Source organism: Tinamus guttatus, unplaced genomic scaffold (assembly GCF_059628265.1).
Source record: "Tinamus guttatus ecotype Peru unplaced genomic scaffold, ASM5962826v1 Tinamus_guttatus_pri_ptg000199l, whole genome shotgun sequence".
In the NCBI taxonomy this organism is placed as follows: domain Eukaryota; kingdom Metazoa; phylum Chordata; class Aves; order Tinamiformes; family Tinamidae; genus Tinamus; species Tinamus guttatus.
Window position 1 is genome coordinate 395403 of NW_028288733.1, and position 20169 is coordinate 415571.

Genomic DNA, 20169 nt, shown 5'->3' on the forward strand with positions numbered 1-20169 from the left:
GGCCAACCAAGACTCCACGCGGCTCTAAGTGCCGACTGCGGCTCTGAGCACCAAGGAGCTGCATGGACAGAGGCTGTATGAGCACGCAGAAAAACTACAGCACCTTTTTGAAGACCTGACTGACAGATTATTCAGTCCACATATATTTCAAGCTTGACTTCAGTGGAAACTGAATGCCCAGTAGCAAGAGGCCTCCCGTTCAGCAGTGATGCAGTTGCCTCTGGCAGAGGAATTGAGCCTCTTTACTGCACCTGATACCTGAGCACGTATTCAGTGCTCAACACTACGCAGAATCAAATCTAGAGGGGTCTGTTCTGCGATCTTTGGAAGGCCAGGTCTGGACAGAGGAAAGAGCATTTGTTCAGAGCCACAGTGACGAGATGATACCCAATTCATTCACACAACACTCTTCTGCATGTGACAGGTCATGACTGAAATTCTTCCCCTTTACACGTGTATGAGAAAGTACAGGAAAAAAAAAAGATTATGAGGTAAATACAGTTACACCAGGTTTACACTGGTATAAGCAAGTCAAGAATCAAACAAGCTACAAAATCTATTAATTATTTCACACTTCAATAGCAAAGGAAAAAAATTGTTTTCAAAATATATAGATATATGTAATTGTTCAAGAATAGACAGACTTTCTACATTGTGACAGGAGATAAACAGTAGTTTAAACTTGGCTTGGATCAAAAAGAAGAAGCTTGAACTCCGGCCAGCAGAGTTTTTTTGGAACTGCTTGTCAGGAGCAAAAGACAGCGGTCTGAAGCAGTCTAAGAACATCAACATTTCATTCACCATCTTCAAGTAGTCTTTGCAAGTTGTTTTGTATCTTAGAAAAAAAAAAGAGAGACAAAAAAAAATTAGGAGGCAGGGAGTGTCATACTGCAGTAAAAAAAGACATACTCTTCAGTACTCTCTCTGTGTGCAGTCTCTCACGCTATTTATACCCATGGTATGTATGTTAAATACTTTCTGTGCTAGGCTCAAATAAAACATCTAGATACAATGAGCCAACAGCCTGCCAGGCTGAGCAACTGAAATCAAAGTGATACAGCTTATGATCTTCTCCTGCATTCTTGTCCTACAGACCCTTCCTAGGCATGAGACAGTAGCAGTAGGAGAAAAAAAGGAAAAACTATAGAGCTAGAAAGAAACAGAAATGGATTAACCCCCTTGCCACTACCCTGCTACCAGTATTTTAAACGTGAAGAACAGTGAAAGTCTTAGACTTTTTTTTTTTTTTAAAAAAAAACAACTTTTAGGTTCAAACGCGTACTTTAAGTAGTTTTACAACAGCTTCAGCTACATTGACCTGTGCACTGCGACATGGGCTCTTCCAGGCATGAGCAGGCGTGTTGCAGGCCCAGATTCAGTGCTCCCACTGACTGTCAATTATCCACTTTCTCTCAGCTCAGCTGAAGGCGGGCAGACAGTCACATCCTCAGAGTAATTTGCACAGATCTGATTTACTTGACCTGTTCCCCTGCACACACACTTCTATCCTCCTGCCCCTAACAGCAGAGTGAAAGGGACACAGCAGGCTACATCCCATGACATGTTTTCTCTGCATCTCAGTAAGCAGAAATCAATGTCTACAGAAGGTTTAGCTGTAGCATATTTCAGACTCTAAAGTTATTTGAGCAGTAGGGTAACAGAAGAAGTTTCATTAGGCCACCTTCTCTCTTTCCCAGTTTAACTATGCACCCCAACATGGTGCATTTTGAAAACCTAAAACCTGTCAAAAACACTCAAATACCAAAGTGTTCTGCTAAGCTATGGAAATGCATTGGTTTCAAGAATGGCATTCAACTGATAAAAGAAATCACGAGGTCATGCTAAAAGAGTCATTGCAACGTAATCTTGTACTGAACATTTGTTAACTGGAGAGTAATTCACAGCCTTTAACCCAGATCATTACAGTGCTCTAGTTTATAAAGTTGCAGTGACAAGGAGGGGAGGGGGGAGAGACGACAAGCCACATTAAACAAACTGATGTTAGCTCTACTGGCCAAGCCAGCAGCAGTCAGATGCTAACATGTTTCATTAAGACACAAGGCCTGTGTACATTGATTGCTGAGTTTACAGTAAAGCTGTTAGATTTCCACCAGTTTTGCAGTACAAGGGAAGGGTCAGGCTCACTGTTTAACCCTGACTGATCCAGATTAGAGAGGACCAGGATGTAGCAAAAAGCAGCTACAGGTGATGCCCATTTAGCTGAGATCGCCAGCAGCTGAGAGCGACCGAGTATTTTGCAAGTCAAGCTAAGACTTATTTAGGGGTTTGGTTCTTTAGACACAAACTAAACAAGGCACATGGATTGAGTCCCTCTAATTCAGGACAGAGGACTACTTCTCCAGGAAACGTTTAGTATTACTACTGTCCAGCTGCCTTTCACAGCGTCTTTGACTGGAGACTATACAAGGGACCGAAATAGCACAGCTCTGCTGCAACAGGCTGGCTGGTTTCCCACTGAAATGAAGTAAGGTCTCCAATGAACCATGCTGCCAGCTGAGGGCCTGACCCAGAAAGACAGCACACAGTAATCCCTTAAATGGCATGATCTGGCTAGAGACAGTATCTGACAATCATTTGGTTAGCATTTTTCTCATCATATTCATATCATTATTCACAACAGAGAAGGGTTATGTTGACATCAATCCAGATTTATAGACAAGGTGTGAGTGGTGAAGGGAAGGATTCCCATTTGATTTTTGGTGGTATCATGAAGACTCTCCACCACACTAAACAGTGAGACTATAATATATTATCTTAGCTTCACACAAGTTGAGAAACTTGCTTTTATAGAAATAGGTATTGAAAGGTTTTGGCAAGCACGTAGTTTTGGAAAGAGGCAGAAATATCCCATACAATTTAAGTATACAGCAATTCAAATAACTTCTATTTATACTCCACTGCTTCTTTTTTTCATGCTTGGCCAGTGGCACCCTCCTCTCTCCAGGACTTTTCATAGAATCATAGAATCGTTAAGGTTGGAAGGGACCTCTAGAGATCATCTAGTCCAACCCCCCTGCACACGCAGGGTCACCTAGAGCATGTGGCACAGAACTACATCCAAGCGGGTTTTGAAGATCTCCAGAGAAGGAGACTCCACAACCTCTCTGGGCAGCCTGTTCCAGTGCTCTGTCACCCTCACTGTTAAGAAATTTTTCCTGAAGTTCCTGTGGAACTTTTGGTGTTCCAGTTTCTGGCCATTACCTCTAGTTCTGTCGGTGGCCACCACTGAAAAGAGGCCAGCACCATCCTCCTCACTGCCTCCCTTGAGGTACTTATATACACTGATTAGATCCCCTCTCAGCCTTCTCTTCTCCAGGCTGAACAGGCCCAGCTCCCTCAGCCTCTCCTCACAGGGCAGATGTTCCAGGCCCCTGATCATCCTTGTGGCCCTGCGCTGGACTCTCTCCAGCAGCTCCACATCCCTCTTGTACTGTGGAGCCCAGAACTGGACACAATACTCCAGATGTGGCCTCACCAGGGCTGAGTAGAGGGGCAGGATCCCCTCCCTCGACCTGCTGGAAACACTCTTCTTAATGCGCCCCAGGATCCCATTGGCTTTCTTGGCCACGAGGGCACACAAACTTTTGTGTATGTTTGATACATCTAAAGTGGAGAAAAGGCTTCCCACTCATTTCTGTTTTGAGTAGGTATCCAGCTTCAGTCAGCAAGTGCATTTAATTTTGCAATTCGAGAATGACAAATAAAGGTCAGCTATAGGTGGTGACAGAGCTGGCACAGCTTGCTACTCAAGAGAAACAGGCAGGTTTATGCTTTATGTGGCTACATATGAAAGCCGCTTCTTTTTTTTTCATATGAAAGCCACTTCTTCTTTTTTTTTTTTTCTTTTTTTTTAAAGAATACACCCACTCACCACAAATGAAAGCCACGCACAGCAAATATAATCAAGTAATAACAAAAAAACCTAAGTTCTGAATCCTTGGCCTCGGTGGACCAGAATCAAGATAATGAAATGCAGTAATTACCCCTGAAGTGGCCAGTTTACTAGTACTCATGGTCTTAAGGCTCAATCTATCTTAAAGGAAAACTTTCACACATATCAATACTTGGACTAACTTGTAGTCCGACACCAGCATTTCGCCTTGGAAAGCATGCTGCTCTTGGTATCAGATGTGGAAGTAATTTGGCACTTTTCAGTGTAACAAACTAGAAATTCTGCCAGAACATGATTAGTGTTTCAGCACTTGGCTCATACCATAAAATTACCTTTTCCAATTTTATAAGATTAGCAGTTAACTCATCACAGAGGGCATCAGCATTAACTTGCAGATGAGATCCCAAACCTTGGCGAACTGGTTGTCTGTCAAACAAAAGAAGGAAGCAAGTGTGAGGGAAACGGAAAAAGAAAAAAATACAGAACAGACATGTATGTAGATGGAAATACTTTGAATGGTAACATTTTGATCTCTACTTGTTTACAGACACACACGCCTGAGTCTCTTGACTACAGTCTTTGTGAGGTCTCATTCTCCAGTAGCTTGGAAGGAAAACTACACAGCCATTTCCACCAGTAATAAGTTGAAAAGTTGCATAAGTTCCCTGTGTCTTGTGACTTAGAGGAAATCAAAAAGCCCAACCCCTTGACACTGCAAAAGTGCACATGAGGTCATAATCCATCTTGCACTGTTTGGGATCAGCATGATAGAAAACAGGAGATTCTTGTTAGAAAGAGTGCTTCAGAAGGGGGTCACAGTATCCTGAAAATCAAAGTATGCCAAAAGTGAGAGAGAAGCTTTTAACATTGCCTACTATTAGGCAATGTTTACCCCCTCCCTGCACTCTAAGTGAAATACAAATACAAGCCTGTTTCACATAAAGAACCACTTCCTTCCTATTTCCTCAAATCTGTTACAAAGAGCCTAGTTCTATTCTCTGGCACAAACTGCTGCTATCCACAGAACATAGCCGAGAGCAACTGGGCCCTAAGCAGCACAGCAGTTGTTGAATATGACTCCTGAGAGCACGCAGTCAGAGTGACCTACATGTCACACTGATTTTTAGTGCTGAAGAAACTGGTTAGTTTTCTCAGCAGTGTCTGAGAAATTAGCTGAACTATATTCTGTTGTGGAAAAGGGTAGAAAGCTAGTTCAATTTACAGTGGTATATTTTTGTATGCCTCTTCATTATCTGTTTGCAGATTTCCTGTTCATAAAACAAGGGGGAAAAGAATTTTTTAAAAAAGGTGGCTGTAGGTTCACATTTGTGAACTACAAAGCGGAACCATCAGAGCTGTACTGGGAGATGTCTAAGAAAATATTAACAGCCTACACTGCTGCCTCCCCAAACCTTCGCAGCAGTAGGAGGATCTTGGCTGTTCTCATACAACTTGAGTATTTCTTATGTGCTGTGAGCCAACACGAGGTAATGACATGCTGTGACTCTAATTTATACTCAGGGAAATCCCTACCTCCTTTTCCTATTTGTCATCTTTCTGCCACTTCTCTTTAAAAAAAAAAAATTGCATATGTGAAGTGAGGCAGGGCACTCCTTTCTAACAAGGATGTAGGTAGCCCAAAGATTTAGAAAACATTATAAAAGCAAGACAGATGAATTAACGTGAAATTAACCAAGTGACATAAAGACTGAAGACGTAAGTTACATTCCCCCCCAGGGCCCGGCTCCTGAAAGGACCTCATTTCAGTAGTTAACTCTGAAGTTACAGCTGTCTGAAAAATGCTGAAAGCAGCCATATACCACAACACATCGCACTTGTACTAGAAGTCTCAAACAGAATGCTATTACATGTGGCTAGTACAGACATAAAAACTACAGGGTAGTGAAGTATCACGCAGGTTTCTGAAGAACACGGATAAGCATGACAGATACTGGAAAACCGCTCTTTAAAAATAATTTTACAGAGTATATTCTTACTCCTTAACATGCGACTCAAAGGATGTCATGGAAATAAGACGTTCCTCTAGGACGTTGATTTTGTATCTCATGTAGAAGGTAGAAAATATTAATACGCAGACACTGTAAGAGAAAGAAAATAAGTTATGTCAACTGAGTTTGTATGGACAAGGAAACTTAAGATATATCTGACAAGACCAACAGTAAAAGCCACTTAAATTGTACATTCGTACAATTTAATTTAATTTGTACAATTTTGTACAAATACATTTGTACATGTATTGTAAAGGTGTCATTTTTAAAAACACCTCAGAAATACATCTCAGTTTGAGCATTTGAGCAGCTCTGAAAGTCCTAGCTGAGCAGTACAGCTTTGTTAAGTGCCACTGAGCTTGCAAGCAGCTAAACGTTTTGACATCTACCCAACCAAAATTCCTTTTGCTTCTACAAGTAAAAGGCCTATTAAATCTGTCCTGACATTTATTCTGAAACAAGGGGCCACAATCCCCCTCAATCTCCTCTTTTTTTTCAAGAGGAACTTAGATTATATTAATCTATGTGAAACCATGAAAATAATAACATTTTCAAAATTTTACTTACAGAACTGCATAAAATATAAGTATTTGGTTCAGAGATACAAGTTTCTGGGACTTCACTTTGTGGAAGAACCCGAAGGCTTCAAAATGACCTGCTGGGAGAAGAGCAAAGTGTCATTTTAATCAAAGCAGAGCACGGCAGACAAATGTAGTTTGCAAACATGCAACACAGAGGAAGATCTTCCACAGCTAGTATGAACTGACACAGCTATGTGGACATATCCAACCCCAGATGAAGATGTTCCCTTGATTCTTTACCATTCCGAGGAGTGTTCCTGGCTTTTCCTTCAGGTACACGTTTACTGTGTACATCCGAACGGACAGACTTTGCCTCAGTCTTGGAAACTTTCAAGTGGGTCTGTGTCTCAATAACATGATAATCTGTCAAAAAAAAACAATTTCAGTTGATTATGAAACCAAAGAAAACTATCAGTAACTTAAATCAACTCCAAGGAGTTGGAGAACAGAAGGATTTTAATGGCAGCAGTTCTGGATTCAGAATAGAAAGCAGCAGATAGTTTAAGTCTTAATCGTCTTCAGAAATCCTAAGGGTTTGCACAGTAGTTCCACACAATTGCAAAACACAGAGAATTTGGAAAGGATGACATATGATGCATTTACATTTCCATGCCCTTTGAAAGATGGCAACCCATGCAAACTTTGCAGGTTATCACTAAATCTGCCAGTCAGGGGAAAAAAAAGTCATCCCTCAAGAGGACTGAATAGCCTACAGTGATGTTTCAAATGACTATAATAACATCCAATGGAGATACTGGATTATTACTGTAAAAATGAAATTGTAGTTCCAGTTCATGACCTTTTTTTTTAAGGCAAAAGACATCTGAGTGAGATGGGACAGAAAAATCCAGTCACATTTAGTTTTGTCTACTTGTTCCGCTTTGCATATCCAGGACTGTTTTAATGATGAAAAAGAAACAGAATGACAAGTGACAGGTTTTCTCCACCTCATTTCTATTCTTAGGGAGATATTTTTAGCTGGATTTCTTTCTTTCTTTCTTTTTTTTCTTTTCTTGTGGAAAGGAAAATAGAAAGGCTTGAAGTTCTTATTGGCCTTAAGGAAGCAAGACAGCAAGTTAGATAATTATTCAAAAGCATTCACTCAGCAAGTAATGTCAACATAATTTAGTTGTTGCTTTCCAAACACCAACAATTAAAATATGTACAGACTCAGTAAATACAAACAACAAATTGAAGCAAATAACTCTAAATCATAGAGCTAAAAAAAAAGACACAGAAAAAAAAAGAATTAAGTAAGAACTAACCCAACTAAAACATGCTATTTAAGAAAGAGAGAATTGATAATGTTTCATCTAAAGTAATGGCTACAGACAAGTTTCCAATTATACAACTTCAGTATAGTCAAGATAAAACCTGGAGGAATCATAGAATGCCAACACAATAAATATTAACACACTAACTGGGATCCCTAGAATTTTGCTGCTAATGACCTTCACTATGTGCCACATAAAAAAATGCATATGTAAGAGTTCAAAAATATGACAGAACTTGTTTTCTGTGTAACATGACGGCAGACGATGTGAAGAATCTGAGATATGTAAAAATAAATGGTAGTGTTTGTTACAAACATAAATTAGGCAGTATTTTCAAGTGTCTTAGTAACTGCAAAGAATAAAGCAAAACAAAAAATGCAACCATATCAAAGTTTTTTTTTCTCTGATGATCAAAATCTGCCTCTGTATGTAAAGTTCTTTAAATGGATCAAAAGAAGTTACAGTATGACCTGAACTATTTTTAATAGTTTCTTTTGTCTTTAAAGGAAGATCATCTTACATTGCATCTCAGCTGAAATAATGATAGGGTAAAATTCTTGAAATACAGGGGAGCAGACAGGGCATGAATAAACAACTGGATGCAGTAGTGACATTAGTGATAGGAACCAGATCTGTTTCTGACAGAACTATTATTCGACTCTGGATTAAGAAGGCATGTAAATAGTGATAGAAATCCAGCTATTGTGGCTCCAACAAAGACTGTAAAATTGTTCTCCCAGTCTATGGGGATCAGAGATATATTTCCACATCAGAAGGGGATTACAGAAGCAAAATTGAGCTGTGCCATTCCCATCTTCTCTGAACCAAGGACCGCTCTCACCTTGGAAGCGTTCCAGCTCTGGGGTTTGGGAGCCTGTGCTACTGGACTCCTCCATCTCTTGCCTCCTCTGTTGCACTATGCCATCCAGATCAGAATAGTCTTCATTGAAATCCTATTAAGGGAAGAGTCACAGGAAAGATCAGCCTGATTTACTTAGACCTCTCTTGAGAAAGTGAACCAATGATTAGAGATTTAAAATTGTCTGGCTGGGAACAAGCTCAAATACCAAGACACTGAGAACAAGAGAGCACAATAAGCACAGTATGAATACCATGAATACCAGAATTCAAGTTCAGGTCTCACCCGAGCTTAGGTGAAAAGCCTGGGTACATGAACAAGAGAAAGACTGTTAAGTTAGACTCTGCTCATTGCGTGGCTACACATCTCTTTCAGTTGCCTGAACTGGACTGCAGAGGACTGCAGCCAGAAACACTTCATAAGCAATGCTAGATTGCTACCCATGGCAAGGGAAGCAGCAACCATAAGTTATTACAGAACACCATGAAACTTGACTGCTAGGAACAGTTTATGTGCGCACTCATACTGCATCTGATCAGCTCAAAGTACATTCATGCCCATCACTTACACTGCTTCCTGAGGCTCATGGATGTTTTACAAACAAGAAGCACATGATTTGCTTCAGTTGAGGACATTATAAACAGGACTTGCAGTGAATAGTGCCACACAAAAAGCTAACAAAAACCCAAGTCACTGACCAGTGATAGAGTTGTAGGACGATCAGCCCTGAAACTGTTTTCGAGAGAAGAGGGATTGGGACTGTTGCCAACGCTGGTATCCTGTCGGGGGCGGGGGGAGGAAAAAAAAAAAAAAAAGAAAAAGTTTTAGCAATGAACATAATAGAAATTGCCCAACCTGTAAAAGCAGAAGAGCTGTAGAATGAACATATATCATCACTTCCATTAGTACTCACCTCGAGATGTCCACAGATGGATTTTAATAGTTTGTAGGTGTTATCTCTGGAGAGCAAGGAGACAAACATGTACTGAAAAACAAAAGTTCCAAAACTGTTGAGAAAAGGCACCCCGTAAAAACTTCCTTTTATCCAAATAAAAATCAGCAAGATCTATATCGCTCTGTTTACTGTACATCTAAGGAAGAAAACACAGAGTTAAGGGAAAGGAAAAAAAGGTCACTGCCTATCTAAAGAGTGGGAGCAGCGTAGATCCAAATTACCGCCAAAAAAATCCTCTGGAGTTCTCAGTCTCAACAAGCACATGTGGCCAATCCTCTGCCTTGATAAACTTGCACCTGGAACCTTTTAAGAAACCTTCAAGACAACTGCAAATAAGTAGAGGAAAGAAGGAAAAAATGGAAAAAGAAAGCAGGCAAGGTACGATAGCTTCACCCCTTTCCAGTACTTACTTTATCTGTAACTGTTGCTATGATCAGAGCATTTGGCACAAGGAGGGCAGTTTTGGTTTTCTTTAGTAGCGTCACAGAGAGCACAGGTATACTGATCTGAAACAAGACCATCATATTGTTATAGTCCCAAAACATGCATACATGCCCAAATGCCCTTTCTTAAGGAGCCAAACCTAGCAACTGTGGTGAGGAAGACCTTTAACACTCTTCTTTAAAGATTTCTCTGCTACATCCCACATGGAGCAAGTATGGTTTCAGACTAATATGACTTTTCAACTGTTTTTACCTCTACTTTTATCGGTTCTCAACTGCAGATTTTATTTTTTGTGCTTCCTCTTTTAGATCCCTTCCCTCTTACAAGACTACAGGCTCAGATCACTGTGTACCTGCAGAGCAAACCAGGCTTAGAGGTTTCTTTGTTTAGGAACAAAAGGTTTTGAAACATTATCAGACAGGAGATGCTTGTTGAACACTGAACATACAACTCTTGCTCTTCCTCACCACTTTGAATCCTTAGTTTGCAGCAAGCAGCTGAGAAAACTGCTTATCCTGCAGTAGTCAAAAGGCTCAATACTCACACACCTATTCACTTATTTAAATAGATCCCTGTGTCAGCCTTTCTACATTGATACTAAAAAGCACTCAACAATTTTCCCTCCCGTTTTTTTTCTTTACACTCAACCCCATTAATATGGGAAAACTACCTACTAAGTTTCAGAATATCTCAATTCAGATATTTTGTATGGTGCTTCTCACAAATCCCACATCACAAACAAATGATTTGCTGCTTGGACTTTTAATTAAAAAACCCAGAGCTGACTGATAGCAAGTTGGGCAAACACAGTAATCCAGGATACTTCTGGCTATTGCTCTTGTTAAAATGTCATCAGGGCACCACCACAGTGACCCAAGGAATTTGAAGGCAAGATAGAAGTATCAGAAGATTGATCGATAGGTGATCACAGCACTGAAAGAAAAAAAAAAAAACCCAAAACAAAACAAACAAAACCAAAAACACAGCTCAGTGCAGAACAACATCCCAGAGCATTTTTATTTGTTAACTTTTATTTAGAAAAATAAGTACAAAGTAACAGCAAGTCCTTAAATTATTTCCTGTTTCAGGTAACAAAAAAGCATTTTTGTACCTTAGTCTGGCTGCAAGATTGTCGGGCACTACATATGGATGCCAAACCAAATCTCTGCTTGTCATCTACAGAGCAGAGACTTGGTATTTAGTTTTGTTAAGAAAGGGTACTAGCACAAAAAATAAACCAGAAAAATTCCAAATCACAAAGCCTGTAATTTTGGAAGACAGCATCAAGGAATTTGTAAGTCTGACCACCACCACCACTCTAGTGATTTTTTTAATAATATATATATATATATATTTTATATATGACAAATCTATTTGTCCTGTGTAAGAGACCAAATCTTCTGAAAATGTGTCATTAAAGAAGTAGTTCACTATATTTTCTATTCTTGGACTGAATATAGTTGTGCTTCACAGTACTGCAATGCTTGTTTGTTTTTTTTTTTAAAAAAAACTTATTTGTCAAGCAAGGGGGAAAAGGAACAGCTATGAAATCTTTTTGACAGGAAGAAGAACCGCTCTGGGTCAGAATTGGCTTAACTTCTTTTGAAGAGATTTTTCAGCAAAAATCATGAATGATAATTATAATAAGAAATGCAACTTAGAAGTTTTCTAACTGGCTCAGTTCATCTCAAAGAACCTTAACTCAGAGATGTTAATTCATTCTCCTGCATGTTATTTTGATGGATAACATTACCATAATCAAGACAATAGAGTCCGTAAGGAGGATTAAATACTTGTGTAGTGCACTCTTACCCCAGAACTAGATTGAATCACTGCAAAGTATTTTACTTCTCTGTAATAAAAACTCTTCTGGAAAATATAGTTTACTTGTAAGCAACAAAGGGAGAAACTAAAATGTGTAAGATGATATTTATCTCCAGAAAAGAGATACCAGGCCAATACAGAGCTACCTGGAGAGGCAGTGCTGTCTTTCAAAGCTTACTCAGTCCTGCAGCAGAGGCATTTTATTTTCAAGCAAGCAGGATTTTTTCACCGCAGACTCAGAGGTGCAGACTTATATAGCTGTTTCACCCTCCCGCTTCTTCCTCCCAGTCTTTATTAAAAAAATTCCTTAGGTAAAAGAATTCACAGTGAGAAATTTATCAGAACATGTGATCCTGCTTCTTCTCACAACAGAACAGTTTTATGACTGAGTTCAGATGGTTTTACAAGTTCCAGGCAATAAAGCTTTTGTGTCATGGCAACTTTATCAACATACCTTATTGCCAAGAATGTTATTCCTCCTGGCAAGTTTGATTTCCTCTTCCCACCCCCCACGACATTATTCTTCATTATATCCTTAATTGTCCAGCTGTTTCGCTGATAACATTTCTAAAAATATTTGTGCCTGCTCTGTGTGGCTGAACCAAGCTCCAAAGTGAGATGCAGGAGGCAGCAAACAACTGAGTTTATTCCTTAAATGATCTCAATTTTTCCCTCCTTTTTAAAATACAGTTTTAAAAACTGGGATGCTGAATAGAACAAAGATGGAATACCATTACAACCATATTTAGAAATATTAAACCTACTCTGCTCTAATACTGTTACTCTTGTGCATCATATACATACATGAATACATATATATCCCCCAAACTAGAACTTTATTGATTTTCTATTAAAAAGGAACACTTTGCAGGACTGTATGATTATCTTTTTACATCATCCTTCCCCAGGTCTTTCTATTCTACTTGATAGAGTTTTGTTAGATTTTATTTGTATGTATGTAGCTTAATTAGAATTTTAGAAAGCTGCAACTCAATTTGGAGTAATCACATTCACATTTAGTTGTGCTGAAGTGGAGACTATTTAGCCAATATCTTCATCAGATTTTTTTTTTTAAATGAAACTACTTGCCAAGATAGCTGCTATGAGTTAGAATTAACAGTATCTGTTAATTTCCTATTCATGCCATATGGCTTCCACTGACACATATGCCATCTATATCAATGCACAACCTATAACTAAGAACATCCACTAACTGGCAACTAATAATAACTCAATTTCTTGAGCCAGGTAGTCACACACAGTAAGTCATAATGTCACTATGAACAAACATGTGTCATTAATCACTCTTTAAACTTGAACTTATTTCACCTTCTTTAAGAGGGTTCTTTCAAAAATAGGTGGCACACCATCAAAATAGTTCACAGCAGAGAAAAGAGATACTGTTTCTTGACTTAAAGGAAAGTACAGATGAGCACCCTATTCACTAAACAAGAGTCAAGATTTAAACCAGAATATTGTTTAAGAAAGTTTCAAGGAAGTACCTTAGAAAGCAAAGGATTCTTGCAGTAAATCAAGTTCCGTTTCCTAATGAAAGCTCAAAGACAGATCAGTTTCTGTGAACATGTGAAAATGCCCCCAGCCTCCAAAACAAGAAGAGAGCACTGGCTGTTGGACAGGATTTCTTATCACCTGTATCCATAGCATTCACCTGAGGGGGGCAAGCCTTCAGTGGGTCCTTTATAGTTAAAAAAAAAGGTTCCTAGTTTGAAAGTTTCAGTAGCCGCAGCTATCTGTGCTGAGAGCATGCAACGATAAAGTGAGTAACTGTCTTTCTGACTAGTCAGGCCCCACTTCTGCTTTTCACATTAGGCTGAGAAGCGCAACCGGTTTCTCTTTCCTTCCTAGGCTCATGCAGCCAGAGGAATCCCTCACAGCCCTTAACCACTTGGCTCTGAAACCAAGTTTAGTTTTTCCATGTGTAATCGTTCTGATGTTTAACGGGCTTGATTATTCCCTCCAGTTCTCAAGTAGAGCCTTCTTGACCTTGTTTTTCCACCTTGCCGCCACCTCCTCTTTTTTTCATACTTTTCCCAGGAGAGTTTTTGCTATGTGGGCTTGGCAACATCCTCACTGCTGAATGTCAGATCCTTTCCTTTCCTGCCATCTCTTTTTCCACACAGGAATTCCCTTCTGAGGTGGAATGGATTTTTAATAACAGTAGTGCTCCAGTTCTAAAGTAACTTTCTGGCATTGCTGCATGGCGGTTACAGTATCCAGTAACAGTCAGCCAGTCAGAAATTTTAGCACTATTCAAGACTTGCACAACAAGATGAAATTTTCACTAACCTTAGTGTCTTTGCCAAAAACCTTGGAATGGAAGCAAATCCAGTTTTCAGAAAGGAATAACTTGCCTTGGTACAGAATTTCTTTCTGCAGAGCACACGTAAAACCTAAAACACACAGCCATTTTATAATCTTTACAGTAATTACAAACCAAGACAACATTTTCTTTAACTTTTAGGCACTGTAAATCCTTCTCCTGACAGTGCTTTTAAATTTTAAAGCAGTAATAAGTTACAAACATGTAGGCATATAACCAGTTCTATTACAGTTAAGTAAAAAATATGAGTACCAGCAAAAGGCTGCAGCAGATTGCTCTGTTTAGAAGAGCAAAGTGGACAACTACTCCCAAAGATGCTCAAAATCTAAAGATTTAAGAAATTAAAATTCTGAAAGATTACAACAGAAATATCCAGTGAGTGCATATGGATGAAAGCCTTGCTGCTGTAGGCAACTGGAATTATGGTTTTTAGGGTTCAGGCAGTGGCTCTTGAATGTCACCCATATCTTTCTTCCAGAGTCAGCAATGACGAGGGGATTAATACTTACTTTGTTTCAGTGGCTCATCCATGGGAACCTCCATAAACAGCTTATGAAAGTGTGCATTTGCCTTCAGCTAAAAAACAGAGAGGCCCACACCCAAAGACAAATGCCTTATTAGATATCTTTATAAGCAAGCATCCAATTCCATTTCCTACCTTGCCATTACGCCCAAATTACCATAAATCTCTACTTTTGCCAAGCATCTATTTACTCATAGTAAGTGTGTATATAAGCAAGTATATTATCTGCACTACCTGGTTTGAGACACGTTTTTTCCTCTCAGTCTTTGAGTTGCTCTTGATGTCCATTGTTATGGGTGGGCTGTCTGCACTGCTCTTTGTCCTAAAAATGAAAAAATAAGAATAAAAAAGGCACTCATGTGACATGATTGACCTCTTTTCATCAGTCTTGGTAGTTACCAACAAGCCACACATTTGCATGTGTATGAATTCTTATCTATCTGATTCATCAGGGATTACACAAGCACCGAAGAGGAATACATCTCAATGGTAAGCTGCACCAGCTCTCATGTCATAAAAAACCCCAGTCTTTTTGTATTTTAAGGGAAATATTCTAAATTATAGTTCAAAGTGGGGAGGAATCAAGTTCAAGGCATTCCTACAACATGATAATTTATCACAGATATTAGCTTAACACATGAAATACTGTTTTCTTAACAGCACACTGATGAAAGTAAGATAAAAATAGTACAGAGTGAAATGCAATGCACTCAAAACTATGAATTTATACTACAAAATGGGAACTTGTTTTAAAAGTGCAACGGAGAAGAAATAGGTGCAAATCAAAGCCATGAACTGGTAAGGTAATGAAATCACTAAAAGAGCCGGCAACTCTGAGGGCAAAGTTGCTAATACACAAAGGGGAATTACAAGTGCCAGTTGTATAAGAAGTCATATCTGTACAACTTTGGACATTCATATTGGACAGAGGGAGGAAGAAATACACACGCACACACACACAAGAACTCTGAAGTAGAACAATTAGAGAGGAAGTCTGAGGATGTGAGGATGGCCATTAAAATCATTTTTATTTTTACGCAGCAGAAATGCACAGCATGATTGTTTAGCATAATAAAAACAGAGGAGGGATAATACTGCTTTAGAAATCAGCTGGAAAAGATTATCCCTGAGAACTTTCAATTATAGCACAGACAAAAAGGCATCAACAGGCTATAAAAATAAGTTGGCTTTTTTTCAGAGGCTTTCAGAAGCAAACTGGGGAAGAGCAGAAGGAAGAGCACAACACAGGCCTCACTAAATGACGTGGAGAACATATGCTGCAAAGTGCTAGGGTAGGATGGAGAAAGAAAGGTGCTACAAAAATCTCAATTTCCATCAGTGCACCTTATCTGCCGTTGTACATCTTCCTTAATTTTCTACACTTGAGATGGTCAGGGTTTCCAATAAAAACTGTAAGACGGGAACAGGGAAAGAACACTCAAGTGTTGCACAGGTGAGCTAAAAGAAACTGCCCACGAGGACTGATTTAGCTTGCAGGGAGACTGGTTTCAATTCCTTCATAGAAGAAACCTACAGCATACATGTGTCTGTGCGTGTGTATGTAACATTTAGCTCAAACTTTAGACAGCCTTAAAAAAAAAAAAAAAAAAAGCTCCTCTCCAGCGAGAACAATTAATTGTATGAGAAAGGTGAGACTGCAAGGACAGGAAGTAGTTGCATTCTTCTTCAAATGGTATTTCAGGAAGGTAAGTGATGTTTCATAAATACTGAAAACAAAAGAGCAGGTCGACTACTGACTTTATCATTTGAACATTGACCTCAGCTGACAAAGTGAAATCTGCTCAAGTTTTGCATTCAAGCTCTTGAAGAAGAATTTTAATACTCTTCCAGTTTGTTTTAGAAGAGTTTCAAGTGCACTCCAATTCTCCAAAATGAAAGAATGACTATTTTTTACAGAGAGATTACTACAGCCATGCGATGCAATATGCAGTGCAAAGAAGCCTCAGTGAGAATCCAGAAGATTCATGGCTTTACTGTGCATGATCACTAATCCAGTGCTCCTGAAACAGCCCAGGAGTCAAACTGCAGCTCAGTTTGACTTCCTCCCAGGCTTCAACAGCTGTGAAAAAGGAAATATCCAGCAATGATGCCGACCACAGCAATATGTTTCCCTAGCACGGGGGTCCAAAGTTGCACTATTCTGGCTGCTCGTGGTGGATGATACATCGGCCTCTGGAAGGGGGCTCCCATCCCTGTTTGCACGCTTTAAGTTGGCTCAACTGGGCTACCCACACACATCTACTAACACAACTGGGATGATAATGTCCCGTAAAACTTCTTTCTCACTTCTTGAATGAGCCACAACCACTTCGATTATCTCACCACCAGAAGGCTGGCATTACCTGGCAACACCAGCTTTTTTCCGGTCTTCAAAATACTCCACTTCACTGGTAGGGCTCTGCAGCAGTATAGTAGGTGATTTTCCAGGCTTTTTTTCATCTGATCCATTTTCTCCATCTGAACTGCAGAATGAAAGATGAAATAGATATCAACATGTTTTGCAGGATTTATACCAAAGTTAAAAGCTACTGCAATGTGCTGACAACATAGCACATACTAATGACCAAAATTATGACATTTAATTAACACCAACACGCTGCATCCCCTGGCTTGGCAGTATTATACATCCGAGCAAAAGGATAAGCCCCGATATTGAAATTCTAGCAACAGAGATTAAAAACTGTATTACTGCCACAAATATTCAAACAGACTTAACATTTGTAGCTTTAACTTCCATTCCAAAAGGAATGAATTTTTCCTGAGTGAGACTGTGTTTAGTACTCAACCTGATGACTAAGCAAAGTTAATTTGATTGACAAGTTGGGAGAAAAACATCCTGCATTACAGTATGCAGCACTTAACTAAATATTTGTGATTCTGTGTTTTAAGGGGAATCTGGGGAAAGTTGTCTGAGCAGAATCATCTTACTCTGAATCAAGGTCCTATTTTGCCCGTTGGTTACACCTTCCATGAGAGCCCACCTGTAGGGTTTTCACAACGAAGGATCCTTGCAGAGTAACAGCAGCACTGGGTTCATTTTACAAAAACACTGAGTTGCCCCTTCACAGCATTTTCACCCCTCTTTAAATACATGCTAGCAAACTATGGTCTAAAGACTAAGAAACGTGCCAGCAGAATCTTTTCCTGGCTTCCAACTTTCGTCAATTTCTAACAGAGTATTATCTCAGAAAATGTAAGCAGGGAGGAAAAAGCTGTCATTAAAAACAAGGTTTCAAAAACAGCAGTGTTTCAAACAAGACACATAGCCCTTCTTTTCAGGGACTAAAATGTTAGATTATAGGAAGCTTTGTAGCATTAAAGAAAGAAGTTAAACTATGTTGTTAGGTATCTTAATGCCTTGCCTTTATGACCACATCTACAAAAGCTTCATTAAATGTTTTACATTATATATACCACAATACATACACACTGCAGTTTTACAGCAACCACACAGGCACTGCCATCACAAAGAAGTATCATGATAATAATGAAAAGTTTATTTTCATACTTGGCCAGAAGTCTGGCAGAGGTTCCCAGACTGATTTAATCTCCATTTTCTTTTAGGAAGGGCATAAAAAAGATGAAACCGTAACCAAACCAATCTGTGAATCAGATCGGAAGACACATAGCAGCACACATTTGTGGAGGCCTAATGAGAACTGTCATTCCCTGTCTGTCAGCTAAACCAGAGCTTATGTCAAAGAATACAAGACACAGAGGTTTGCCTTACTACTGATGCTTAGATTTTTTTCTCTAAAATGTTGTGTATTTACCTAGAGCAGACATTGCCCTATCTAACATGTTCCTACACCCTAACACTCCCACCACGGAGGCACTGAATCAACAGCTTGTGCAGCACTAAGGGTTACAGCGCAAAGAAAGTCAATGTGGGGGAAAAAAAATTAAAAAGCAATGGTTTTGTCATTACTTCATTCCTGGATCTGTCCTGCTTAAGCACAAGGCAGCAGCTTTTATCTATAGCGAACATAAATTAGCATTAAGTGAGCAATTCGAAAGACCTAAGTGGAACACAATCTTGCACCTGGAAAACTCAAGCAAACCTAAGCAGTTTTATCTAGTTTTTAATTTTGGAGAAATGGAGAAAATCACCCAGACAAGGTGCTTCTCACAGGCAAAGCTCTTGCCCACGCACAGTCTCACTACCTACTTGCTTCCCATTCCTAAATTCCCAGGCTTCGAGGCAGGCTGGGACAGAGGCGCGAGTGGGATGAGGGGCAGGACGAGGCACGTTTGCCAGGCTCCTGCATGCCTGCGTTTCGGAAGGGCGGCACAGCGCGGGAATTCGCGAGGAAGGAGGAAGGAGGGCAGGGCTGGTGCCCACGCTGGCTGCCTCTCCGGGCCTGGCGATGCCGCTGCCGCGCGGCGCTCCTGGCTTGGCACTGGGCTCGCGGAGCGGAGCGGCACCACACGGGGAGCCATTCCAGAGGCAAGAGGGAACACAGGAGACAGCAGAGCTTTTAGAGCCATGTGGAGCTTTGCTGGGATCCAGCGGTTTAAGAATATCCATAAAAGTCTACGTACGACGCACGAGGTCAGAGGCTGCTTAGCACTGCCAGCTGGATGCTTTGCTGCTCTCAAGTGCTTTATTACTTACTGCACATTCTCCATCCCCCCTCCATTATTCCCTTATTTTGCACTTAACCTCATTAGACAGTTCTTTGCTGGGTTTGCTGGTGAGCTCCTCACCTTCTCTACCATCCATCACTTTGCCCAAATCTGCCAGCTGATTGCCTCCAGTTGTTTTCAGATGCCAGAGCACTACGGGACAAAAGCAGGGCTCTCAGCACATTAACCTCACTGACAGCAGTGGGTGAAAAGCAGAAAAACCCCAAGCCACCAGCCACCTCCTCAGGATCCTCCGTGACAGCCAACACTCCCCATTGCATGGAGAGTGCACGGGGAAAGCACCCGTGCTCTTCCGCCCTTCACCCTGCCTACCACATGTCCAAAGCCTCACATAAAGAAAGGACACTCAACGATTTGTCTTTATGCTTCTGATAATTGCAGCTCCACATAGCAGCTAAGGCCCTAGCAGGTACCTTTAAGGTAGGAGAAGAATCTTATTTTACCTGTCCCTCTGGAGCTGCACTGATCACAGGTATGACCTAAAGCCAGCACAATTATTTGTCATCAAGTCGCTGGAAAACTAAAGCGCTCCTCACATTTTTGTGTGTGCATCAGGCCTCACAGATGCTTTGTAAAAACAGCACAAAAGCCGGCAGTCCACACGGAAAATAAGGGGGCAAAGGGAATCAAGACCAAAGGGCACCTGAAGTGATACTTAACACAGCTATTAATATCTCCACATAAGTGAACCATATCTGCAAAATCGAGGGCAAAGCAAACAAACTTTAAAGTATTATGGTTTGGTTGATACAAAAATAAACGTTCTTTAATTTAACAC

The 20169-nt window shown here is 40.1% G+C and overlaps 1 protein-coding gene across 1 annotated transcript in view; it reads right to left on the minus strand.

The window, feature by feature from the left end:
• Window positions 1-505: 505 nt before the first annotated feature.
• Window positions 506-20169, minus strand: part of GRAMD2B (GRAM domain containing 2B) — a 30195-nt gene continuing 10531 nt past the window's right edge. Inside the window, exons 2-14 of the mRNA XM_088523960.1 lie at window positions 17087-17206; window positions 14958-15045; window positions 14710-14776; window positions 14167-14270; window positions 10002-10097; window positions 9550-9621; window positions 9335-9415; window positions 8619-8730; window positions 6744-6866; window positions 6490-6577; window positions 5911-6012; window positions 4246-4339; window positions 506-835 (exon numbers count right to left, since the gene is read on the minus strand). Of these exons, the coding sequence (XP_088380086.1) occupies window positions 794-835; window positions 4246-4339; window positions 5911-6012; window positions 6490-6577; window positions 6744-6866; window positions 8619-8730; window positions 9335-9415; window positions 9550-9621; window positions 10002-10097; window positions 14167-14270; window positions 14710-14776; window positions 14958-15045; window positions 17087-17206 (1189 nt within the window). The 3' untranslated portion in view covers window positions 506-793. The remainder of the gene's footprint in view (window positions 836-4245; window positions 4340-5910; window positions 6013-6489; window positions 6578-6743; window positions 6867-8618; window positions 8731-9334; window positions 9416-9549; window positions 9622-10001; window positions 10098-14166; window positions 14271-14709; window positions 14777-14957; window positions 15046-17086; window positions 17207-20169) is intronic.